This window comes from Oryctolagus cuniculus, chromosome 1 (assembly GCF_964237555.1).
Source record: "Oryctolagus cuniculus chromosome 1, mOryCun1.1, whole genome shotgun sequence".
In the NCBI taxonomy this organism is placed as follows: Eukaryota; Metazoa; Chordata; class Mammalia; order Lagomorpha; family Leporidae; genus Oryctolagus; species Oryctolagus cuniculus.
This window is the reverse complement of record NC_091432.1, coordinates 142952747-142979226: the sequence shown is the minus strand read 5'-3', so window position 1 is coordinate 142979226 and position 26480 is coordinate 142952747. Positions and strand designations below refer to the sequence as shown.

Here is a 26480-nt window from a genome sequence, read left to right as displayed (position 1 = left end):
ACACTCGTTCTAAAGAATCCAGATCCGACTCTTTGCTAATGCTCCTGGGAAGGCAGTGGGAGATGGTCCAAGTACTGGGGGCTTCTGCCACCCCAGTGGGAGACCTGGAGGCGGTTCCTGGCTTGTGGCCTCAGCTCTGGCTTTTGTGTCCATTTGAGGAGTGAACCAGCGGATGGAAGATCGATCTCTCTCTCTCTCTGTCCTTCAAATAATAATAATAATAAAAGAATCTATCTTGGAGCAAAGTCTCCCTCTCCCACTCTGGACAGATGTCGTTTCTCTCCTCCATCATCTCTCATGACAGACACATGAGCCCTCCCATCCCCTTCCCCTCCCCCTCCCCCCACATCATCATCTCATTTCCCAGCCCCGCCCACTCACTCGCTCACAGCCATCAGCCAAGCACCCAGCCTCCCACACACTATCTCACCGGGTCCAGCATGAAGCAGTTGACACCGCTGTCCGTGGCGAGGACCAACATGGTGGCGCTGCCATAGAGCGCGTAGCCAGCTGCCACTAGGTTCCGGCCAGGCTGCAGGGCATCCTTTGTAGAAGGCTCGTCAGTGGATTTCTAGAGCAAGCAAGAAGATAAAGCAACGCACGGTTGGGTTGGGTTGGGTCTGGTCTGGTTTTTGGTTTGGAGCGGGCTGGGTGGATGGCTCTTTCTCCCACCATTGCAGCAGGTGCTGTCAGGTGTACGTAGTGAAATACAGCATCTTGCCAGCAGCCTCCCTCCAGGCATCGGTAGCACCCTGACTTCATTACCACGGCAGCCTCCCCACCAGACCTCAAATTTCCTGCATCTGGATTCTTCCATCCAATCAAGAGCCTCTTCCCATTTTTCTAATTTGATATTCCCTTGTCTCTCCACTATCACTTCCCCGCCCCCACTCCCCAAAAAAGCACGCCTTTTTGCCAGTCCCCACTAATCTAATCTTATTATGGGCATCAATGGCTTTCACCTGCCTACTCCATCTTTATTTAAACAAATTAACACTGGGCTGCAGGGCAGTGGGCCTGGGGAAGAAATCCATTTCGTGAGCTTTAGCCAGTGGCTGCACCTCCCCCCATAGAGCCACTTGGTCGGATCATTCCCACATCAAAGAAATTCTCAGAAATACAGCAACTTGGAATAGCTCCCCGGAGACATCCCAGGGTAGGGCAGATGCTGTCTAATTGCTTGGCCATGCCCCACAGGACAAAACACATTTAAAGTTGATCTCATTGAAGCTTCGGGTGGAAGAGTGGTTACCAGAGGGAGAGGGGGATGGGGAGGGGATAGTCAAAGGGGACAAGGTCACAGAAGGAACAACCTCTGATGTTACACCACACAGCTGGGTGACTAGCCATAATGAGAATGTATTCCATAATTCACAAAAGCCAGAAGACGGGGCAGGCATTCGGCATTGCAATTAAGATGCTACCTGAGACCGCTGTACCCTCTGTGGGAGTACTTGAGTTTATTTTTTTTATTTATTTATTTTTTGACAGGCAGAGTGGACAGTGAGAGAGGGAGAGACAGAGAGAAAGGTCTTCCTTTTGCTGTTGGTTCACCCTCCAATGGCCGCCACGGCTGGTGCGCTGCGGCCGGCGCACCGCGCTGATCAGATGGCAGGAGCCAGGTGCTTCTCCTGGTCTCCCATGGGGTGCAGGGCCCAAGCACCTGGGCCATCCTCCACTGCACTCCCTGGCCACAGCAGAGAGATGGCCTGGAAGAGGGGCAACTGGGACAGAATCCGGTGCCCCGACCGGGACTAGAACCCGGTGTGCCAGCGCCGCAAGGCGGAGGATTAGCCTAGTGAGCCGTGGCGCCGGCCAGTACCTGAGTTTAAACCCCAGCTCTGCTCCCTATTCCAGTTTCCTGCTAATGTGCACCCTTGAAGGACTGGGTCCCTGCTACCCATGTGGGAGACACAGCTGGACTTCCTGTCTCCTGGCTTTGGCCTGGCCCAGCCCTGGCTGCTGCAGGCATTTGAGGAGTGAACCAGCAGATGGAAGCTCTCTCTCTGTCTCTGTCTCTGTCTCTGTCTCTCTCTCTCTCTCTCTCACACACACACACGTGTGCACATCCTCACTCTTGCTCTGCCTTTCAAGTAAAATTAAGTTTAAAAAGTTAGAGAGTGGCCGGCGCCGCAGCTCACTAGGCTAATCCTCCGCCTAGCAGCGCCGGCACACCGGGTTCTAGTCCCGGTCGGGGCGCCGGATTCTGTCCCGGTTGCCCCTCTTCCAGGCCAGCCCTCTGCTGTGGCCAGGGAGTGCAGTGGAGGATGGCCCAGGTGCTTGGGCCCTGCACCCCATGGGAGACCAGGAAAAGCACCTGGCTCCTGGCTCCTGCCATCGGATCAGCGCGGTGCGCCGGCCGCAGCGCGCTGGCCGCGGCGGCCATTGGAGGGTGAACCAACGGCAAAGGAAGACCTTTCTCTCTGTCTCTATCTCTCACTGTCCACTCTGCCTGTCAAAAAAAATAAAAAAAAATAAATTAAAAAAAAAAAAAGTTAGAGAGGATTTTGCATATTCTCACCACAGAGAAATGCAAAACCCTTTAGGAGATAGGAACACTTACCCTGACTTAAACATTACACAACATTTACATTTATTAACGTACAATTTTGTGTGTCCATTTAAAAAACAATCTATATCACAAGCTGGTATCAATCCATATGCATACAGGCACTCAACAAAAAGGTAGCAAAGTAATAGGTACTCTTAGAATGTGATTTGCTCGCTGATCTTTGTATCTTCGCATTAAAAGCACAGCCCTCTTTACCACGTGTGCCTCCCGGGGAAAGGAACTCCTTAGGGAGATGGTGCGCATCAACCCTCTCCTACGGATAATCATCCTTTTCATTAACGCTGGCTTGGACTCAGCCCCAGACAAATCCTGCAGCTTGACTGCTCTGCTGCAGTGTGCACAGAAAGCGACTTGCCCCCCCCCCCCCCCCCGTGTCCTTGGCTCATTCTCTCATCAGAGACCACAGCGCAGGGCCCAAGGGTGAAGCTGCAGAGAGCGGGCTCGCCCAGGAAACTTCCTCCTGACACCCAAGACATCTGCATCGGAATCACTAGGGGGCGCTAATCTAAAATGCACGTTCCAGGGCCGCAGCCCGCACTTACCAGGTCAGACCGGCTAGAGTGAGCCCTGGAATTTGCCCGGCACCATGCAACATAGGCGACCCTCGGAGGGTAGGGTGGGAAGTATCATTATGCTCTTAAAACCATACATATGAAATACATGAAATTTGATCCCTTTATATACATTTTAAAAAGTAGAAAATAGGTATTTTTTGGATATTGAAAAAAAATCTACTTGTGAAAGGAAAATCACAAAACCCACATCCCGGCCGGCGCCGCGGCTCACTAGGCTAATCCTCCACCTTGCAGCGCCAGCACACCGGGTTCTAGTCCTGATTGGGGCTCCTGATTCTGTCCCGGTTGCTCCTCTTCCAGTCCAGCTCTCTGCTGTGGCCTGGGAGGGCAGTGGAGGATGGCCCAAGTGCTAGGGCCCTGCACCCCATGGGAGACCAGGAGAAGCACCTGGCTCCTGCCTTCGGATCAGCGCAGTGCGCAGGCCGCAGCACGCCGGCTGCAGCGGCCATTGGAGGGTGAACCAACAGCAAAAGGAAGACCTTTCTCTCTCTCTCTCTCACTGTCCACTCTGCCTGTCAAAAAAAAACAAAAAAACAAAAAAAAACAACCACATCCCTCTTTCCCCCCTCCCGTCTCTCGCGATCCCCTCTCCTTGTGGCTTCCATCGGGTGGCTGATTGGTTAACGGGTCAAGCAGGGTTAGTGGGTTGTGTTTTGTATTCCCCAGATAGTGCAGTCCAACTAAATGTGACTCAACACAGGATCAACCTTTCGATTTGTTTTCCCCAACTCCAAATTTCACCAATGAATTTCCTTCGTCAATATGGCCCACTTGCGTCACCAAATGCTTACACTCCAGCTTCCTTGCACGGAATAATAAACAATAACGCTTGTCTATGAGACCCACACATCCTCAAAAGGATGAGAATGTAATTCCCTTGACTTGTGGATTTGGAACAATTCCTGTCCGGCCTGGCCTCCTTCCTAACAAACGAATTCCCTCTTCCAGGCCCCTGGCAATGAATGCCTCTCCCCCAAGAGCTTCTACTGCATTCTCTTGCAGGTGTCCAGTGACCAACGGGCATGGAGCCCTTGGCAAATTTTAGCGTCCCTGGGCTCTACCCTTCTCTATCTAGGGAGGCCATACCTGTGGTAGGTGTTGGTTCCTGTTTTATTCCACATCACCCGGGAAGGCATCCAGAGGGAGAAACTATGAACCCTGGAGGCCTGAGATCTCAGAGGAGAAGGGCAGGCCACTTCCATGCAAGGAAGTTGGAGTGTAAGCATTTGGTGATGCAAGTGGACCATATTGACAAAGGAAATTCATTGGTAAAATTTGGAGCAGGTGGGGGATGGGGCTGTCTTGTCACCAGAGAGGTGGCTACACCTTGCTTCTGAAGCTCAGCTTTTAGTTGTAGGAACTCACTGGATATTTTCAAAGGAAGTTGCCCAGTAGAGTGTGTCTAACAGAGGACACCCTTCTGGCTGTGCCCTGTGGGGGTGGTGTGGAAGGAACTGCGTGGAACACTGGACCCAGCAACCTTCCAGATCCCTTTGCAGCCAGGCCGGGTTCCATTACTGATGCTCTGCCACTGAGCAGGTGCACCAGAGAGCTTCCAGCCGACAGCCACCTCTCTGAGAGCAGGAAAGCCGTCCCTGGGAACAGCATCCATGGCTTTGCTCCGTAACCCTTGAGTGCTTCCAAACAATCAGTAGGGTTTTCGGGAACTGAAAAGACACTGTCACCTCTCCTGATCTTTGCAGGGAGTCCCGCAGGCTGGAGATTAATTGTTGAGTTGTGCTAGCACTTGTAATTCAAGCTGCGATTGCAAACCGGTTTCATCTTTTTGTAGTGGAGAGCCAGTATCTCTCAATGTTCTACATCTTTTTTTTTTTTTTTTTTCCTTAAATGAGTTTAATTCGAGGGTTGGGGTAGAGAATGGGGCAGGCAAGCATCCGGGCTGCTGGAGTTCTGATTAAGCCACTAACCAGAGGTTTCCTGCACGTGCAAGAATGTTGTGACAAAGCTCTCTTGCTATGCCACAGACTGGCCCTTTGTAGGCCATTGCATCCCTCCGTGCCTGGCACAGGAATGGCGTGGTCCACAGTGTGACTTAGAAAATATCTGAGCTGTGGCTATCCCCTTTCTGGAATGAGAATGGCCACCTTCTGTTACTCAAACTGATTTTGATGCAAATCTGCCTGCCACCCAAGACATAAACAAATCCATTCCAGCCACCAATGTGGCTGTGCTTTCCATCTGTTGAAAAGGAACTGTCGGATGATCCTAGGCAATAAGTCACTTCCAGAAAGATGCGGTCAATTCAAAAGTCCGTGGAAAATGGAATCAAAAGATAAGTCGTTCAACCAATTGAAACTGCAAAGGGTTCGACTTTGCTCACGAGCCATAAAAACTGGGTGATGGGGCTGCATTGGCCCCAGGGTCAAGGTTGACAGACTTGCGATTCTGATGCCTGAAAGGATTGGTTCAACATAACTAATCTCTATTGCTGTCACCCTCCCAGAGGTCTCAGCTCCTACTGTGTTACCCTACCTGCCTTATCCCGTCTCTCTTGCCATCATAAAAGGAAGATTAGTTAACAGAGTGCAATAACCTTCTCTCCCCACCCACAATCTTTTACCAATCTAATGAATCTTCACTGTGCAACTGGTGCTGGAAAAGCCGGAACATTGTGGCACAGAGGGTTAAACCTGCACCTGTGACCCCAGCATCCCATACCGGAGCACCACGTCCCATCCAGCTCCCTACTAAGGCACCTGGGAAAGCAGCGGAAGACGGCCCGAGTGCTTGGACCCCTGTCACCCACGTGGAAGACCCGGATAGAGTTCTGGCTCCTGGCTTCGGTCTGGCCCAGCCCCAACTGTCATGGCCACTTGGGGAATAAACCAGCAGATGGAATAAAAGATCTCTCTCTCTCTCTCTCTCTCTCTCTCTCTCTCCATCTCCATCTCTCTGTCACTCTGCCTTTCAAATAACTAAATATTTTAAAAACTCAGAATATGAAATGCAAATCTATTCAAGCCTCAGTTTCATAATATATGAGGAGATCTTTTAAAAAGTTTGTGGATAGCGCTGGTACTGTGGCACAGTGAGTTAAAGCCCCAATCTGCAGTGCCAGTATCCCATATGGGTGCTGGTTCTAGTCCCGGCTGCTCCACTTCCCATCCAGCTCTCTGCTGTGGCCTGGGAAAGCAGTAGAAGATGGCCCAAGTCCTTGGGCCCCTGCACCCACGTGGGAGACCCGGAAGAAGCTCCTGGCTCCTGGCTTCGGATCAACCCAGCTCCGGCCGTTGTGGCCATTTGGGGAGTGAACCAGCGGATGGAAGACCTCTCTCTCTGCCTCTCTGTAACTCCGCCTTTCAAATAAACAAATAAATCTTTTTTAAAAAGTTTGTGGATATTAAATTAAAGATGAGTTTATTTTGGTGTGAAACAAGATTTGAAATCTATCCGTAGTTTTTTTTTTTTTTTTTTTCACAATATGTGCTTTCCATGAACATTTTGAAGACTGTCTTCCATTCTTGCTGTTCCTTCAGAAGGAATCAGGACTGAATGTTCCACCCCTACATTTCTTTTGATCCCCGAACATTCACTCTATCGCATTTTACCTTTCTGTAGATGCCAAAGATGGTTCCAATGGACACAAGGCAGTCGATGTTGGAAGATCCATCAAGGGGATCAAAACAGACCACGTATTTACCCTGAGCAAAAGAAAAAGAAATCCAATGTTAAAATGCTACAGCAGACAGACAGCACACATTCAGATCTTCGTATACAAGGGTGCTTCAAAAAGTTCATGAAAAGTGAAATTAAAGGGGGGTGGGTATTGGGGTTCACTGGGTGAAGGCACCCCTTGGAACGCTTCCATTCTGTATCAGTGTCACTTTGAGTCTTGATCCAGCACCCTGCTAATGTGCCTGGAAAAGCAACAGAGGATGGCCCAAGTGCTTGGGTGCCTGCCACCCTGTGGGAGACCCAGATGAAGCCCTGGGCTCCTGGCTTCAGCCTGACCCGGCCCTGGCTCTTGCTGGTCATTTGGAGGGTGAACCAGCAGATGAAGGTCTGTGTGTGTGTGTAAGTGTGTGTGTGTTCCTCTCTCTGTCACTCTGTCTTTCAAATAAATAAATAAATAAATCTTTTTTAAAAGAAAATGAAAGTAATAGACAAGTTTATTTTGGTGCAAAAAATTTTGAAACTCATGCATAGTTTTTTTTTTTTTTTTTTTTCAGAATGTGCATTTTCTGTGAACTTACAAAGACACCTTCATGCATTGCAACAAGACAGAGGGTGGGGCATATGGGAACGTGGAGAGATTGGAGCTGGGTGCTAGCGCAGGGCTGATTTTGCACATCTGTTTTCAATGATGCCACGCTGGTGGTTTTAAACAGCTCTGGAGAGCAGGCATTTAGCCAAGAAGTGACGATGCCCTCGTTCCACAGTGGAGAGCCTGGGCTCAGTTCCTGGCTCTTGACTCCAGCTTCCTGCCAATGCAGACCACAGGAGACAGTGGTGATGGCTTAAGTGATTGGGTTCCTGCCACCCGCTGATTTGGACTGAGTTCCTGCCCCAGCCAGAGACATTGCAGGAATTTGGGAAAAGAATCAGCAGATAGGAGTGATCTTGCTCTCTCTTTCTCTTTCTCTCTCCCCGTCTCACTAACCAATACATTAAAATTTTTTAGGAATCAACTATAGGAGGGGCTGGCACTGTGGCACAGTGGGTTAAAGGCCCAGCCTGCAATGCCAGCATCCCATATGGGTGCTGGTTCAAGTCCTGGCTGCTGCACTTCTGATCCAGCTCCCTGCTAATGCTCCTGGGAAAGCAGGCAGGGGGATGGCCCAAGTGCTTGGGCCCCTGAACCCACACAGGAGACCCAGAAGAAGCTCCTGGCTCCTGGCTCCTGGCTTGAGATCGGTGCGGCTCCGGCCATTGTGGCCATTTGGGGAGTGAACCAGAGGATGGAAGTCCTCTCTTTCTCTCTCTTTCTCTCTCTCTCTCTCTCTCTCTCTCTCTGTCTCCACCTCTCTCTGCAATTCTATCATTCAAATAAATTAAATTAAATAAAAGAACTATGGAAGAGTATCCCCCTGCCCTGCCCTGCCCTGCCCTGGAATAGGTAAGAGCAACACATCAGAGTGCCCTGTGGGGTTTTGTGGTGAATTTCCCTCCTTAAGCTGTGGTCTTCAATGCTCTTTGCCAAATGTGGAGGACTCCCTGAGCATCTGCTCCTGAAACTCCACCTGTGCTGGAGCGGGAGGAACCAGGACCACACCTGCCACGCAGGCACGGGAGCCAGAGGTGTCTGGGATGACAGCAGACACTAGACAACGAATTCAACCTGTATCCCCCAGACTGTCCAGGGCTTTGAAAAGCCCAGCAAGGGAAGACATGACCGTGCAGTCTGACTATTTAAGAAATGATTCAGACCAGGTTTATCCCATGTGATAATATCAAGGTAGGAGGCCTCTTTCATTTATTTTCTGAATTGTTTTCTTTACTTCTGATGTCCCCACTTCACCTCAGCTACATAGTGAGCCCATATAACTGCACTTCTAATTTCAAATTGTTTTCTTTTCATTAACAATTGTATAACATCTGACATACTCTGCCATTCGACAATCTACTTCTGCAATCACTATTTTAAAGATTTATTTATCTATTTTGAAGGTCAGAGTTACAGAGAGAGAGGAAGAGGGAAAGGGAAAGGGAGGAGGGGGAGAGAGAAAGAGAGAGAGAGAGAGAGATCTTCCACCTTCTGGTTCACTCCCTAGATAGCTTCAATGACCAGTGCTGGGACAACCTGAAGCCAGGAGCCAGCAGCTTCATCCAGGGCTCCCACATGGGTGGCAGGGGCCCAAACACATGGGCATTCTTCCCAGACCATTAGCAGGGAGCTGGATTAGAAGTGGAGCAGCTGGGGCTTGAACCAGCACCCATACAGGATGCCAGCGCTGCAGGTAGCAGCTTCACCTGCTATGCCACAGCGCAGGCCCCTCTGCAGTTACTTGCTGCAGGCCCCCTCCGTGGTGCCAATCATCGTGGCTGACGCTGGGATACAGAGAACATCCCTCCTCTGCCCTCAAGAAGCCACCAGAGCAGCAGGGATTCCAACAGCTTCCCTCGCACGAATCAGTGATGGGAATTTGGAGCAGGCTGGGAGGACAGCAGGATTAGCAGGTGCAGAGGCTGGGAATTTGGTGGGCAGAGGTGATCAAGAGAAGCCAGACTGAAGAGCCTTGACCATGGACAAAGCGTTAGGTACGGGAGAGATGATAACGGTACCGATAACACGGTGGTAAGGGGAGGGCAGAGTTGAGATCTGGGAGTGAGGAGGAGCCTGCAAGAGGGCGACGAGAAGAATCCTAGAAGGGTCCCAGACACCCAGCTTGGCTACGCAAGTGGCTCCATTTACACAGCCAGGGAGGAAAAGGACCTCCGTCAGCGGCAGCCCAAACCCACCCTCTTCTCCGGTTCTACTATGATGGCGTTTTTGTCTTCTTCCGACACAAGGACACAGGTGGCAAAGGACGACTTCAGCATGTTCATCACCAGGTCGTTGGAGAGGACGTCCAGCTTCTTGACTTGATCCCCCGTCACGTTGGTAGAGCCAGCAATGCCGTAGCTGGAGGGAAGCAAAGCCACAGAAGGTGAGCCGTGACCACCAGGGCCCGAAGCTGCCTCAATACAGCCAAGCACAGCCCAGCCAGCGTCTTGTAGGACTGAGGAGGGGGAGGGGGGGTGCCCGGTTTGGGAGAAACAAAACCACGGGGAGGAGCCGTCCCCTAGATCAGCTCCAACAGAGGAAGAAACACTGCCATTTTTAGCCTTTGGCCCTGCACAGCTCTGTGGCCAAATCAGTATTGCTCAATACCGCAAAACATTATTTATTTATCGATTCATTCATTCAAAGAGCAGAGAGACAGTGATAGACAGAGACCACCCATCTGTTGCTTCACTTTCCAAATGCCCACGACAGCTGGGCTCAGCCAAGAACTCAATCAGAATCTCCCGCATGGATGGCAGGGACCCAAGTACTTGAGCCATCGCCACTGCCTCCCAGGGTCTGCACTAGCAGGAAGCTGGAATTGGGGGTAGGGCCAGGACTCGACCCCAGGCACTCTGCTATGGGATGCTGTATTTCAAGCAGCATCTTTTTTTAAAAAATTATTTATTTATTTATTTATTTGAGAGGCAGAGTTACAGAGAGAGAGAGAGAGAGAGAGAGAGGTCTTTCATCTGCTGAATCACTCCTCAAATGGCCACAATGCCAGAGCTGGGCCAATCTGAAGCCAGGAGCTTCCTCCGGGTCTCCTATGTGGGTGCAGGGGCCCAAGGACTTGGGCCATCGTCCATGCTTTCCCAGGCCATAGCAGAGAGCTGGATCGGAAGTGGAGCAGCCGGGACACGAATCAGCGCCCACATGGGATGCAGGCGCCATAGGTGGAGGCTTAGCCTCCTATGCCACAGCACTGGCCCCTCAGATGGCGTCTGAACCGCTGCTCCAAATGCCCACCCCACAATCTTTTTTTTTTTTTTTCATTGCAGTTCTCCTAAGGAGCCTTTACAAATATTTTGACCTAATCACACTCCCCATGAAACTGTAGTTTTAATACTACAGAGTTAGGGCCGGCGCCACGGCTCACTAGGCTAATCCTCCGCCTTGCAGCGCCGGCACACCGGGTTCTAGTCCCGGTCGGGGCGCCGGATTCTGTCCCGGTTGCCCCTCTTCCAGGCCAGCTCACTGCTGTGGCCCAGGAGTGCAGTGGAGGATGGCCCAAGTGCTTGGGCCCTGCACCCCATGGGAGACCAGGAGAAGCACCTGGCTCCTGCCTTCGGATCAGTGCGGTACACCAGCCGCGGCGGCCATTGGGGGGTGACCCAATGGCAAAAGGAAGACCTTTCTCTCTGTCTCTCTCTCACTGTCCACTCTGCCTGTCAAAAAAAAAAAAAAATACTACAGAGTTAGTATATCCCCGTTTATTACTGTCTGCATTTTGTCCCAATATTTAAATCCTTCTCAGCTGAAATGAGTCGCCGCTGGAGGGACCCAGCCAGCTAGCAAGGCTGCACAGAGAGTGCCTGCGGTGTGAGCTAAGCCAAGGGGTTCTAGGATTTTGGAGCCAGAGAGATCCCCAGACAAGAAGCAGTGACTGCACCATTGCTTCCATGAACAGAGGAGGAAGCTGGGATTCTGAGAAATATCTGTGGGTTTTTCTAAGCCTTAGAGGCTGAGCAGGGAGAGAGGTTATTCCAGATCGGGGCGACCTTGGTGATCACCACATGCCCTGCACCCCAACCTGCCTGGCAACTGGTTGGAAGCCGAATCCCAGCAGCCAAGAGCCTTGTCCAGGGTACAGCGTGGCGTGCAGGGCTGAATGGGAACACACAGAGGAAGGGGGCGTTTATGGGTGGGGAATGCAGACGACGTGTGAAGGCAGAGGAGCCAGGTGGAAGACGTCACCAGCAGTTAGGAGCGCTAAGGAGACACCTGCACACTGAGCTAAGGTTGCAGTGAGCGCTACCCCAGGAATTGCCTCAACTCACTGCTTCCGCGTTGCGACATTTTTCTGGAAACGCGCCTCTTTGTGTCCAGCAGGGTGAAACTGAACCCAACCAGAAGCCATCCAAAGCCAGACGCCCGGTCTGGCTGGACAGTCCCTGGGAGGTGGCTCTGGTTGGCTCAGAAGTCTCTGGTCAGTGCCGGCCCCCTCCAGATCACTCCAGAAAACGGGGTCTTCCTGCCGGCGCCTTCTCTCCTCACCACCGCGCTCCTATTCTGTGAGTGACAGACCCGAGACCCATAGATGGTGCACCTGCAGCCCTGTCTCCAAGCTCCCGGGTCTCCTGCCATATCATCTCTCTCTGACCTCAACTGTGGGGCTGATGCTGGGGAAGAAGGCAGCCCAGCCTCCTGAGGGCCAGAGGGGCTTGGCAGGGCCCGACATCCTGCAGGCTGCCTTCTCCGGAGCCTCCAGAGTAGGCCAGCATTTTCTCTTTTCCTGGCCTGAGATTTCTACCAGGAACGTCACTACTGAGTCAGGAGTGCAAACAGTGCTGATGGCCTAGAACATGGGCACTAGGGCAGAGCTTGGGCCAGATGGCAACTCTGCAAGTCCCCGGCCTTCTCCGAGCCTCTGCCTCTTTCTGCATGTGCCCAGAGAAAGAAATAGTACCTGTCTCGTAGGCTGTTAGAGGATCCACTAAGAACTGGGTACGGCAGGTAAAGCTGCTGCCTGCGACACTGGCGTCTCATATGGGTGCAAGTTTGTGTCCTGGCTGCTCCACTTCTGATCTAGCTCCCTGCTAATGGGAAGTAGAGGGAAGTAGCCAAACTGCCCCACCACCACCACCACTACTCTGGCTTCCTGGCTAGCCCCATGGTCACCTCCTCTCTCACCTGCTCCTGCCACTGTGATGTTATCTGTCATGAGGTGGTGCAGCCAAGGAGGCTGTCACTGTGCTGTCTGGACTTGCAGCCCCCAAGCTGTGCTGAACAGAGCCTCTTTTCTTTATAAGTCCCCACCCTCAGGCGTTCCATTACAGTAATGAGAAGCAGGCAGATGCACAAGGTCTGTCTTGAGTGCCTCATCCATCAGTCTGCTGTCTTCTGCCCCTCTGCCCTGGCTTCCCAAGGAGCTGTCACTGTTGGCCTGCATCTGTTAGGTGCCAAGGGCTGTGTTAAACTCTATTTAAAAAAAGATTTATTATGTATTTGAAAGGCAGAGTTAGTTCCACCAGCCAGGTGCCTTCCTTGTGACACTCAGCCATGGTCCCTTTTACTCAGAAGCTTTCTGGAGGCCTGTTAGAGTGCTCATTTATTCCAAAAATATTCACTGGGGGCCTCTTGCGCATGGGGTTACAGTACAAGACAAGACAGACAAGATCATCCCTCTTGTCACACAATGACCAACAGGCTGAAGACAGAAACACACAAATCACAGTGCTCTGGACTGAACAAGATACTGTCAGACCTGGAGCTGTGTTCATTGTCATATAAGAAAGCAACCTGGGGCCACTGGGTAAAGCCGCTGTCTGCAGTGCTGGCATCTCATATGGATGCTGGTTTGAGTCCCGGCTGCTCCACTTCCAATCCAGCTCTCTGCTGTGGCCTGGGAAAGCAGTGGAAGATGGCCCAAGTCCTTGGGCCCCTGCATCCGCATGGGAGACCCAGAAGCTGCTGGCTCCTGGCTTCGGATAGGCTCAGCTCCGGCCACTGTGGCCAACTGGGGAGTAAACCAGCGGATGGAAGACCTTTCTTTCTCTCTCTCTGTCTGCCCCTCTGTAACTCTGCCTTTCAAACAAATAAATAAATCTTTTTAGAAAAAATGGCAGCGTGACAGATAGGGAGGGGGCCAGGGCAGGTGGTTAATTTACACAGAGGAGAAGGAAGCCTGGCAACTAACTGGTATTTGGGATATTTTTCATAAGAAAGGGATTTTTATATTTAAAAAAAATCCCTAAAAGGGCCCAAAAAAGTCAGCCAGGAATGGCCTGGAAGAAAAGCTCTGTGTTAGCGACAGATCCGACGAAAGCATCAGGTTTGTCTTTCACATGTTTGCCAGAGGAAGGGGCCGACAGGATGTGCACATTTACAGAAGCAAATGCTTAAAACTCAAGGTCTTTTTCCCACGGTCCCTGGGCCCAGGGAGCATCTATGTTCCGGAAGAGGAGGCCCAGAGGCGAGAGCCCTTGTAAGCCTCATCTTGCACGGCCCAGCAGACAAGGAGAGACAGGTTACCTGTGATGGGCGGCGGGGGTGGTGTGGGGGGCAGCTTGCCCTGAGCTATGAACACCTTGGGGGAAGCAGCACAGGAAATGATTCAGAGGCAGAAACGGGGCTCAGGAGGTGGAGTCCCCCGGCTGCCACCCAGCGATGCAATGCTGCCTCCTGGGCAGGAAGGCTGCCCGGGTGTGAATCCCATTGCTGCACGTTACCTGGAGTCCCTCCCCGTGCATGGAGAGCGCCGTGCCCAGTGGGGCTCCTGCGGCCTCGCACTGGTCCAGGACCCTCAGGGGGGGCCGCAGGGGGTCTCCTGAAAACGAGTTTCCAGGGCTCAAGGAGAACCTGGAAGCCGGCAGAGTTTTTGTGACTTTGACAGAGGACAGAAGCCCTTGGAAATATCCTCGAGGAACCAATTAGCGGGAGAGCATGGGGCCTGGATTTTTTTCTGTACGGTTCCAGAAACGCCCTTAGGAGCAATAAACTTCCTCCTGCTGAACGGGCAGCTTTCCACATGGTCCTGCAGGACACCTCAGCCACAGCCTCCACTCCACACTGAGACGCGCGGATGTTGATTTGGATGCAAAAAGTTGAAATCCACACATATGAGAGATCTTCAAAAAGTTAATGGAAAACTAAAACCCCGATGAACAGATTCCTTTTTTGTAAGCCAGATTTTTTTGTAAAGATGTATTAGTTATGTGAAAGGCAGAGTTACAGAAAGGGAGAGGGGGAGAGAGAGAGAGAGAGAGAGAGGTCTTCCATCCTCTGGTTCACTCCCCAAATGACCACAATGGTCAGAGCTGGGCTGATCTGAAGCCAGGAGCCAGGGGCCTCTTCCGGGTCTCCCACGCAGGTGCAGGGGTCCAAGGACTTTGACCATCTCCCACTGCTTTCCCAGGCCATAGCAGAGAGCTGGATCGGAAGTAGAGCAGCCGGGACTCAAACTGGAGCCCATGTGGGATGCCGGCACTGTAGGCGGCAGCTTTACCTGCTATACCACAGTGTGGCCCCCCAAATAATTTTTAAAGTATTTTTACTTCTACTTTGTATTTACTATAGAGAATGAGAGCCTGCTCTCCCATCCGATGGTCACTCCCCAGATACGCACAAAGGCCCAGGTAGGGCTGAAGACAGGAACCTGGGAACTCCATCCCAGGAACCCCACATGGAAATGCGGGTGTCAGGAACCCAGTCATCAGCCATCACTGTGACCTCCCAGGGTCTGTGTTAGGAGGAAGCTGGAGCCCAGAGCCAGAGCCAGCTATTGAATCCAGGGACACTGATATGGAATGCAGGCCACAGCGCCAGTCCCTGAACAGATTTCAGAAACCTTCCTGCAGCAAAATAAAGTTCTATTTTAATTCTATTTTCCCACAAGCTCTTTGAAGATTCCTTGTATATTCCAACGATCAACGCAGAATAGAAGCAACCTGCCTAGTGCATCCACAGCAGGGTCAGGTCTCGGCTCGCACCTGGCGAGACACCCACACCCACACCCACACACACACACACACACACACACACTCCTAAGGCTGTTTCTCCACTTGCCCTCTTGAAACAGGATGTAGGAAGTTAATCCACTGTGTTGTCCAAGCTGAATCACAGGCAAAGGCTGGGCCTGCTCAGGGAGACCAGGAGCCCCGTCCTGGTTTGGAAGGAGCTTCCATCCAGGCAGCTGTGAGCAGGCCAAGGGGACAAAGCCTTTCTCACCCGACCTGGTTCCCTGGGACCAGAATAAGGCAATCAAAGAGTCTGCGGGAACATGGGAGAGCCGGTGCTTCAGGCCAGGGTGCTAACCTGCTGCACCACAGCGCCGACTCCAGGACCTGCTTTTAAACTGCACCATTCTGGAAAACCCAGGAGGCCTGGTGTCCTCAAAGAGCTGGACCTCTGCATCCCTGGGTACTGCACCCAGAAATTCAAGTGACCACAGATCACGTGAGGGTAGTTAGGCTTGTGACATTTGCACCTGTACTGAATTTGTGCAGACTTTTACTTCTTGTCATTGTTCCCCAAACTATATAGTGCAACACCTATTTACACAACATTACATTGTATTAGGTGTTCTAAGTAACCTAGAGATGGTTTACAGTGTATGCTATATACAGATACTACAGGATTTTAAATAAAGGACCTGAGTATCTGCAGACTTTGGTATCGCCATGGGGTCCTACAACAAGCAAGGGTTGGCAATGTCCACAACAAAATTAAGATTTTTTTTTTGGAGGGGCCAGCACTATGGCATATCAGATAAAACCACCGGCTGCAGCGCCAGTATCCCGTATGGGCACCGGTTCATGTTCCAGCTGCTTCACTTCTAATCCAGCTCCCTGCTAATGTACCGGGGAAAGCAGTGGAAGATAGCCCAAGTCCTTGGGCCCCTGCACTGACGTGGAAGACCCAGATGAAGCTCCTATCTCCTGGCTTCAGCCTGGCCCAGCCATGGGGAATGAACAAGCAGATCAAAGATCTCTCCCTCCCTCTTCCTCTCTATCTCCCTCTCTCTCTTTCTCTCTCTCTCTCTCTCTAATTCTGACTTTCAAATAAATGAATCTTAAAAAAAAAACTTGTTTTGTAGAATACAACAGAGAACAATGGTGACAAAACACCACATGGATAGGAATTTATATATTTTGAGATTTCATTTTATGCTGTAGCCTGATTTACATTGATAAACAAATATAGTCACGTTATGCATTGGGTAATGTTGGTGAAAGGGGTAGGTGGGTTTTTTTGTTTGTTTGTTTGTTTTGTAGCAAAAGCAGAACTGATGTTACTATGTGTCCTTCTGTAGTTCTTGAGTTAGATAATAGGCACAACTGCTCAACCAGGGCAGCTTCTGCACAAACCACAGGAGCTAGGGGAAGCTAAGTCTTGACCTAGGAAACGAAAACCAGACAGCCAATCTGGACGGTTCTGGGCGGTTAGGATGGGTAAGCACGCGGGTGTGGACAGATGATGATGGAGAGGGGAACCTGCAGCTGCAGACAGCAAGCTCGGGAGAGTCTCTGGTGCCAGGGGCCCAGCCAGGAGCTCTGGGAACCAGTGTGGGTGCCAGCATAAGAGCTCCCTGGGTACACGGCAGCTGTTGGTGACAGGGAGAGCCGCTGGGCGTGAAGGCATGACCTCCAGGGGACATCGTCCTCATGGCTTGGGGACAGCCCACTCCTTAAAGGAACCCCTAGGAGGGAGGGTGCACACTTGGCTGTCATTCTTGGTAATGCCATCTGAACCCTAATGCCAGAGGAGTTGTCTCCCCACATCCCACTTTGTGTAAGAATGCCAAGAGTGGAAGGAGCCTGGGCTTTGGCCGCTTACCCACTGTGCCGGCCTGGGGATGAGTCTCTCCCACGCACAGCTCTGTACTTGGGGGTTGTGCAATTAGTTCCTTCTAAGCAGGCTGACTGTTTTCTGGCAAGGTCTGAAGCTAATGTCCAGGGCAAAAGGTAAGTGTTGAGTAGATTGTCCAAAAGGAAGGAAACCTTTTGCACATAAGTAGTACATTTGAAAAAGAAAAAAACAGGGCCTGGCCCATTGTGGTATAGCCGGTTAAGCCGGCACCTGCAGCATGCACTGGCATTTCAAATGGGTGCCCATTGCTCCAGTTCTGATCCAGCTCCCTGCTAATGTGCCTGGGACAGCAGTAGAAGATGGCCCAAGTCCTTGGACCCCTGCACTCACATGGGAGACCTGGAAGAAGCTCCTGGCTCCTGGCTTTGGATTGGCCCAGCTCCAGCCATTGTGGCCATCTGGGCAGTGAACCAGCTGCTGGAAGACCTGTCTCTCTGTCTTTCCTGCTCTGTAACTCTGCCTTTCAAATAAATAAAATAAATCTTTAAAAAAAAAAGAAAAGAGAAAGACCTTCCAATTCTTGAGCTGGACACTTTGTCCACATTGTAACCTCATAACTTAGAATCATGCCCACGTGTAGTAGGTGCTCAATAAATCCTTGTTGAGTGAATTGTTGACTTGAGAGAGTACTAGGGGGATCCAAGGCTCCCTAAGATCATAAACTATTAGACCCAGCGGCGTTGCTACTGTCTCCTTTCACAGTCTCAACCATCCAAGACCCTCGTCCTCGAAGAAACCTGTCCATCTTCTGAAAGTGTGCTTGCTGTGCAAACTTAATGACAAGGCAAGAGCCATGGCTCTTCCCTCTGGCCAACTCATTAGAGACTGCTGGCTGTGAGGGTCAAGACCACAGGCAAGGACCGAAGACCCCTGGGGTTTGAGTTACAGCTCTGCTACGTGCTGAGCGGCTATGTGCAAGCCACTCAGCATCTCTGACCTCTGGGTCTTCATGCATAAAAGAGGTATGTAGCATATCTGTTGCAAATACGCAAAGAGGAGGAATGGATCAGTGGATATGGGTAAAGGGGTCAGAATAGTGCCCGGTGCAGAGACAAGTGTTCAAGAAACATTACCGTTCCACCCCCTCCTCTGACTTCCTGGGCATTAACACAACCATGCTGAGAAGCCAGGTGGGATGCTGGCAAGAAATCAGCACCAAAAGACCCCAGTTCAAATAACCTTTGCTGCATACTGATTATGTAACTTCCAGCAAGTTATCCAAACTCCCGGATGCACTGATTCTAGCCGGGTGTGATGCACCTGGCTCATGGCAGCACCTGCCTTCCAAGGGTAGGCATCGCTGTTCCTAAGACAGCCCCAGGGCGTGCACTGAGTGTTTGCTGTAGGGGAACCGGAAGGGAGACAACCTCCAAACCAGTTTTGCAGGCGACTTCTGGGAAGATGGCCAAGGCAGATCTCTGGTCACAGGTGACTGGCAAGCAAACAACAAAAAAAGCACTCCAAGTTTACATTTGATAAAATCTCACTGGAAATCCTATTTCCTTTGTGATGCCTATGACATTTCACTTCAATTTTATTCACAGGAGTTAGCCCTGAAGCCCACAGAGTTAAAGTGGGGGCAGCCCCACGACTCTCTGCTGTTGAGTCTCCCAGAAACACAAAAAGAGTCTGGGAAACAAACGCAAATTGAGAAGTCTGTAATGTCTCTAATTTTACTGGAAAAAATCTCGCTGAGAATTTGAAAAAGCCGTAAGTCATTTCACTCATAAAGGATAAACGAATTCCTTAAAAGCATAGGTTCATTTGATCAGTATTTCAAAATCTTCAGAAATTTGGATTAAATATTAGCATTGTTTTCCAAGAGTGCATGTGGTTCCTAAAATGGGATAAGCCATCTCGCGGCCATGAAGGGTGTGGTACTTAACACGGAGATTGATGCTGGTTAGGGAAAGGCACCCTGGACTGCACTGCTGACACAAGGATGGGAGCCAGCACCTGCCGCACTTAGGAATGAACATTCCATCACTTCCTTTCTCTGCTGACTTTTCTTCCTGATGCCAACACGACAGAGCGGGAGCTGCAGCTTTGGGACAGCACACAACAGACCCAGCTGGCTTTCAGGACCCCAGACTGAAGAAGAAGGGAGCTGGATTAGTATGTAAGCCTTATTACTACTATCAAAGGTGACGCTGGCTTGTTATTGATTGATTCCGAGGTAAATGACCAACCACCCACCCAGCCAGGAACATCCAAGGGTTAGTTCAGAAATGCGTTCAAGAGGCACCAATCGGAGCGGTTTCAAAGGTCATAAACTCCAACGTTGGCTTCTGTTCACGTGGGCTGGAAATGGGCAGATAGTAAGATGTGTGTGTGTGGCTGCTGCCCTGTTTTCATAAAAAGAAAGTCTACAGTTCACTCTTTGATCCCAGGGGGAGACAATTCAAAACCTATAAAATAAATCTGATAAAGTTTCCAAAACTTCAATACGTTAAACCCCGTGAATCTGAACACAAGCCTACGCAGTCATCTCATCTTACAAGTGGAGAAATCAAGGCTCAGAGATGTTAGTTCTAGTGCCTGCCCGAATTCTTGCAAACATTCAATGACAGAGCCAGGAATCTGGGTCAAGCTCCTTCTCCCTCCAAGATGCGCTCTTAAGCCTTGCATGTGCTTGCTCTGTTCACTCCAGTCCCAATTCTCTCCTTCCTTTCCTCTTTGCCTCGGGACAAATGGGCCACGATCCAATGGCCAGATATAGAGTCTGTGCTCAAAAGCCAGACTGGTACCTCCCGAATAGACAGCTTCTAGCGCCTCAAATTCAGTGTTTCCAAAAGGTTGCGATCATCTGCACCTGCCCAGCAGCTCAACGCCAGCTCCTCCTTGGGAATTCTGGTTCAGGGTGTCACGTTGTTTTGGTTTGGTTCCTCCAGGGTTAAGCTGCACAGCCCTGTTCTCAGCGGCAAGGACCGGTTCTTTGAGAACCTCCCTGGTGCCCCCTCTGGTCCAGCCCTCACTCAGGTTTCTCCCAACCCTCCAGGGCTGCGGTTCTCCCTGCCCTTTTCCCACTGGCTCTCCCAGTGTCCAGTCTTTCCCTCCTCCAATTCTGCTTCCAGTCATATCTCCCCCAGGTTAGTCTCTTCTCATGCCACTGCTCTGTTGGAAACGCTTTCAAAAATCCCCATTCCCTTCCTTTTGACAACTTCCACCATGACAACCATGTCACCCTCGCATGATTTTCTCCCAAGGCACCCCCAATTTCACACCCACCAAATATACTCCAGGCCTCCATCAAACTCAGTGAGCGGCTTTTCCAGAAACACTTTCTCAGCCGGAGACCTCTCCTCACCAGACAGCTCAGCCTGAACCAGTCTGCAGCCTCCAGGCCTTGGGAGGGTCTCGCCTGTCTGGATGCCCACAGTCCTTTGCACACAAATCATATTTCTGACACTATTACCAAAGCATCTTTCAGGACTTCTGTTGTGTTTTAGAACTAAGTCTCGGGGCCGGCACTGTGGCACAGTGGGTTAAAGCCCTGGTCTGCTGTGCTGGCATCCCATATGGTGCCGGTTCGAGTCCTGGCTGCTCCACTTCCAATCCAGCTCCCTGTTAATGTGCCTGGGAAAGCAGCAGAGGATGGCCCAAATCCTTGGGCCCCTGTACCACATTGGAGACCCAGAAGAAGCTCCTGTTTCTGGTTCCAGATCAGCTCAGCTCTGGCCGTTGCAGCCATTTGGGGAATGAACCAATGGATGGATCATCTCTCTCTCTCTCTCTCTCTCTCTCTCTGTGTGTGTGTGTGTGTGTGTGTGTGTTTCTACTTCTCTCTGTAACTTTCTTTCAAACAAATAAAAATAAATCTTTAAAAAATATTAAAAAAAATAACAGTTTCATGTGTCTAATTTTTCCTGCAGAGTAAGCTCTGGGCTGTCCTCACCTCTCAGTCTCACCTAGAACTTTGTATGTTGTGCAGGTTAAACTGAACGGGAAGAGTGAATTCTTCAGATGATGACTTGGAAATGTAAGCAAAGGGAAGTCAGCTCTACATCCCTACAGTCCAAGAGCTTAAGCCACTGAAGGTCTGCTTCCTCCCAAAGGAATGAAAACGAAGAAGTGGGACTACACTTGAACTTCAAAGGATGTAATTAGTGGATGAGATTTAGAGTTTGGTATGCTTTCACTGCATTCTTAAAAATAAAAGAAAATGGGGCTGCCGCGGCGCTGTGGCTTACTTGGTTAATCCTCCACCTGCGGCACCGGCATTCCATATGGGCGTTGGGTTCTAGTACTGGTTGCTCCTCTTCCAGTCCAGCTCTCTGCTGTGGCCCAGGAGGGCAGTGGAGGATGGCCCAAGTGCTTGGGTGCCTGCACCCATGTGGGAGACCAGGAGGAAGCACCTGGCTCCTGGCTTTGGATTGGCGTAGCTCCGGCCATGGCGGCCATTTGGGGGGTGAACCAACAGAAGGAAGATCTTTCTCTCTGTCTCTCTCCCTCATTGTCTAACTCTATCTGTCAAATAAGTAAAAAATAATAATAATAAATAAAATAAAATAAAGGAAAGTACGTGGCCGGCGCCACGGCTCACTAAGCTAATCCTCCGCCTTGCGGCGCCGGCACACCGGGTTCTAGTCCCGGTCAGGGTGCCGGATTCTGTCCCGGTTGCCCCTCTTCCAGGCCAGCTCTCTGCTGTGGCCCGGGAGTGCAGTGGAGGATGGCCCAGGTGCTTGGGTCCTGCACCCCATGGGAGACCAGGGGAAGCACCTGGCTCCTGGCTTCGGATCAGCGCGGTGCGCCGGCTGCAGCGCACTGGCTGCTGTCGCCATTGTGGGGTGAACCAATGGAAAAGGAAGACCTTTGTCTCTCTCTCACTGTCCACTCTGTCAAAAAAAAAAAAAAAATAGGAAAGTACGTTGTGGCGAAAGTGAAGTCTCGAGACTTGGGCCACAAGAAACGTCAGCTCATCCAGACAAGGAAGCGGCTGGACGACTCCATGAACAGCTTGTTTTGGGAGCAACAAACATGACTACAACAGCAACTTGAGAGAGAGAGAGAGAGAATGAAGGAGCGAGGGCAAGCCCATGGTCAGACTTTGCACCCTTCCCTGATGAGACTGCAAGGTGACCTCCATACGCTGGTCCCAGTGAGTACAGGCCTCCTGGGACAGAAGTCCCTCATCTCACTGCTGCCTCCCTGCCTGCTTTTCATACAGAGAGCAGCCGAGCTCTGATTTTCCCAGGAAGACTTGAAGGCCCAGCCTCTCGGCCTCCCAGTCAGCTATCCACACAGTCAGAAATCAACACGATTTAAGGGCACGATACTGTCTGTAACTGGCAATAACCTAAACGCCCAAAGGTAGGGGACGAGTTTAAGAACTTACACGTGTAGCAGAACAGCATGCACTAGTTACAAAGGAGGCAGATCTTTCATTGCACAGGAAATGATGTGTGGAATCCCATTTTGTCTGCTATGTACACACAGGCCTGTGTAAATATTTGTTCCTGTATAAATGTATAGAGTATAAAGAAGTATCTGGGGAAATAATCAATAAATTATTAACAGTGGGTATCCCAGGAATTGGATATGGGAAGGATTTGAATTGTTGTCAATTTGTACAACGCCCTAAGTAGTTTGTAACAGTATAACAATAGTATTTTTTTTAACTTGATGTCCTCAACTATCTAACCTTAACACCCATGCATTTTATGCAAAAAACAGAGCCCTGGGGCCAGCCCTGGGGCATACTGGGTTAAGCCTCTGCCTGAGGCACCCACATCCCAGATGGGTGCCGGTTCAAGTCCCAGCTGCTCCTCTTCTGATCCAGCTCTCTGCTTGTGATCTGGGAAAGCAGTGAAAGATGGCCCAAGTGCTTGGGCCCCTGCATTCATGTGGGAGACCCAGAAGAAGCTCCTGGCTTTGGATTGGTTCAGCTCTGGCCATTGTGGCCATTTGGGGAGTGAACCAGAGGATGGAAGACCTCTCTCTGTGTTTCTCCCTCTCTCTCTATTTCTCCCTCTCTCTCTTTCTGTAACACTGCCTCTCAAATAAACAAATAAATCTTTAAAAAATTAAAAATACTTTTTGTCCAGGTCCCACTATCAAAATGCCACTTTCCAATCTTGCTTTCTGGTCTCTGGGGTTGTGAAAGGTACTGACACATTTCTAAAACTTGTCATATAAGAAACATCACACATTCTTTTCTACAAAGCTCCCTGGTGCTTCAAGACAGTGAAAGCTGTGAGGTCACCAATACTTGCTGTAAATTGAATCAGAAGCACGATTTGACCTGAGCCTGTTTTCAAAAGCAAAGAGTCTTTGGAGATATATTATCAGGAGGGTCAAGAGTGAAATGCTAATAAATCATCACCTTCCTAAACTCACCTGCCCTTAACTCTTTCCTGGTGAGATCCTTCCCCAATTGACATCTGAAACTAAATGTGACCCTATGCTGCCTGTTCTGTGGGATCAGCCCAAAACAGATCACCAGAAAAGGAATCCAGGCTGTGGGGCAGGAGTTTTTAAAAACATGGAAATCATTCCAAAGTAGCAGGGTTAGTCTGTTTCGGATCACACATCATTTTTGTAATACACACACGTGTGGCACATGTTCAGAAGGAACAGGGACAGTCTGGAAACTGAGGCACCCTCCAGCGAGGACCAGTTAAAGATAAGACACTGTGCACACTGCAGATCCGCAGTGTCAGCCTCACCCCCAGGAGGAGACCTTCTTGGATAATGCAGAATCTCAGGCTGTGACCCGGGGACACCCAAGGAGGTGCACCTCTTAACAAGATCCCCAGGCACACACATGGAGGTGTGAGTGCGCTCCCTTGCTCACTACTTACACACTGCTTTGAGCTAACCCCTCACCAGGCAAGGGTTGTTGCGAATGGGTGGAGGGGGATGTCTTTTCTATTTATAGGACAGCACAGCAACTCTCCCCTAGAAACAGGCAGCCCGCTGGAGCACTTTGCCCACAATCATTGCGGCTGCTGATAGCACTTGCTTAGGGTCAAGGAGATCATAGATTAAAAACCAGGCTTGGGACCCCACTCCCACAGGGAAAGGAAGGAACTTGAACCAGAATATGGGGCAGGCAGGCCAGTTGCACCAGTAGGAGGCTGGCCATGGGAGAGGAATGCAGGATGGAGGCAGATGTGCACCTGTTGGACAGATTCCCCAGGTGGGCACTTCCAAGCTTAAGGTGGGGGGGAAGGCTGATTGCGACTGCGCAAGATTCTACAGTAAAGGGTGACCAGACTGAGAGACAGAGACTCATATGTCAGACTGACAGGGCCTGACGAGTGGAGGACCAGACAGCCAAACGTCCAGCTGCCAGGCAGATTCCCAGGCTACCGAGGAGACCACAAGCGCGGCCCACAGCCCCAGGCCTGACTCACAGGTGTGCGATGCCCGCCTTGCGCACGGCGGTGGAGATGGCTTTGACGGCGGTGCAGAGAGAGTTGAGCAGCTGGGTCATCTCGCCCGTGCCGCCGGCTTTCCTGCCCTCCTCCATGACGAAGCGGGTCATGGTGCTGATATCCGTGTCGAAGGGCGCCTTGTCGGCCATGCTGGGGCTGGGCTGCGGCGCGCTGGACGGCAGGTGCAGGCGGCAGGTGCGGATGGCAAGGTGCAGGCACGGGCGCTATTCGCAGCGCCAGGCGCGTTATTAGGCTGGGACCCCGCGGGCTGTGTCCCAGCAAAGTATACAGGCACCGAGTCCCGCCCCCTGCCCTGGGACCGCCTCCGGCCCCACCTGCCGGCCGCTCCCCTTGCCCAGCTCTTCCCGCATGGTGCGACCAACCCCCTGCCCGGGCCCGCCTCCGCCACCTCGCGCAGGACGCCACTTGCACTGCGTAGCAGAACTCCCCTTCGTTCTCCACGGCGACCTGCTTGTGCCCCCCCCCCCCGCCCGCCGCCAAAATGACGCGGAACTACCAATGGGGGAAGTCACTGGCTCAGCGCTTCCTGGCCGGTCCGCAGAACCCGCTACTGCCCGCGCCTGTCCCCTGCCCCATGGCGACTGCCCCCTGTCCCCGCCTCTATGCACCTGACATCTGGCTTTTCGGGTGCACCTCACCTTTTTGGTGGTCAGCACCTGGATCCTTAATTGAGGCCTCTTCCCAAGACGCCTAGGAGTGCGGTGCTGTTGGGGTCCCTTACATTCTAGGCAGTGCGTTTTGCAGGGAAAAACTATGTCCCAAAGACAGAATATTCTGTCCAGAGCACCAGGCTAGAAGGCTGCACAGCCCACAGCCCGGCCTATTAGCAGCCTCCGTTAGGCACGGATTCCTGGGACAATGTTTATTGAGCAGCATGCCAGAGACTGTCCACTGTCCCTCTGTGCCAGGAACAGAGCCTAAATTAAACAGCTTCTGATGTCTGTGAGCCGTGAGAGAGACGTGAGTGTGTTCCCTAAGTCAGGAGTGCTGTGGAGAAATAGGAGAGGCAGCTAGGGAAAGTGGAAGGCGAGGGGGGACACACACACCAGTCAGGGGAGAGCTGTGCTGAGAATGTGATGGCTGAGCCCAGAGCTGGAGGACATGCAGGTGGAGCTGGGGAAAGAGTGGTTTCTGCAGAGAGCAGAGCAAGTGCCAAGGCCCTGAGGTCGGAGGGTAGGTGTCAGGTTTAAGGAAAGACCAAGAGGGCGGTGAGATGAAATAGAGTTGGGGGGGGGGGGGCGTGATAGAGGAGCTAGGGCCCAGGTGAGGTGAGGACGATGCAGGTGGAAGGCCTGGAGAGCCAGGTAAGGTTTGGCTTTGACTCAGGGGAAAGCCCCGGAGAGTCTCCAGGAGGAAGGAAGCGTGGTCTGCTCTGGGGCTTCCCACTCTGGCTGCCGTGCTAAGAGGGGTGACCTTTGGCATCCCACACCAGAATCTCTGGGTTCAAGTGCCGGCTACTTTTTTTTTAAGATTTATTTACTTGAAAGAGTTACACAGAGAGCAAAGGCAGAGAGAGAGAGAGAGAGGTCCTCCATCCAATGGTTCACCCCATAGTTGGCCACAACAGTCAGAGTTGCACCAATCCGGAGCCAGGAGCCAAGGTCTTCTTCCAGGTCTCTCATGCGGGTGCAGGTGCCCAAGGACCTGGGTCATCTTCTACTGCCTTCCCAGGTCACAGCAGAGAGCTGGATCGGAAGAGGAGCAGCCGATACTCGAACAGGCGCCCACATGGGATGCTGACACTGCAGGCTGTGGCTTTACCCGCTACGCCACAGCGGCGGCCCCAACCAGCTACTTCTAATGCTAGCTGCCTGCTGATTCAAATCCTGGGTGGCAGCGGGTGGCGGCTCAAGTAATTGGATCCCATCCACCTACATGGGAGACCTGGATTGAGTTCTGGC

The 26480-nt window shown here is 51.4% G+C and overlaps 1 protein-coding gene across 1 annotated transcript in view; it reads right to left on the bottom strand.

Annotated features, from left to right (window-relative positions):
- FBP1 (fructose-bisphosphatase 1) overlaps nt 1-24934 on the bottom strand; it is a 31877-nt gene extending 6943 nt beyond the window's left edge. Inside the window, exons 1-4 of the mRNA XM_002708294.5 lie at nt 24538-24934; nt 9568-9730; nt 6717-6809; nt 431-571 (exon numbers count right to left, since the gene is read on the bottom strand). Of these exons, the coding sequence (XP_002708340.3) occupies nt 431-571; nt 6717-6809; nt 9568-9730; nt 24538-24707 (567 nt within the window). The 5' untranslated portion in view covers nt 24708-24934. The remainder of the gene's footprint in view (nt 1-430; nt 572-6716; nt 6810-9567; nt 9731-24537) is intronic.
- Between the last annotated feature and the right edge of the window lie 1546 nt (nt 24935-26480).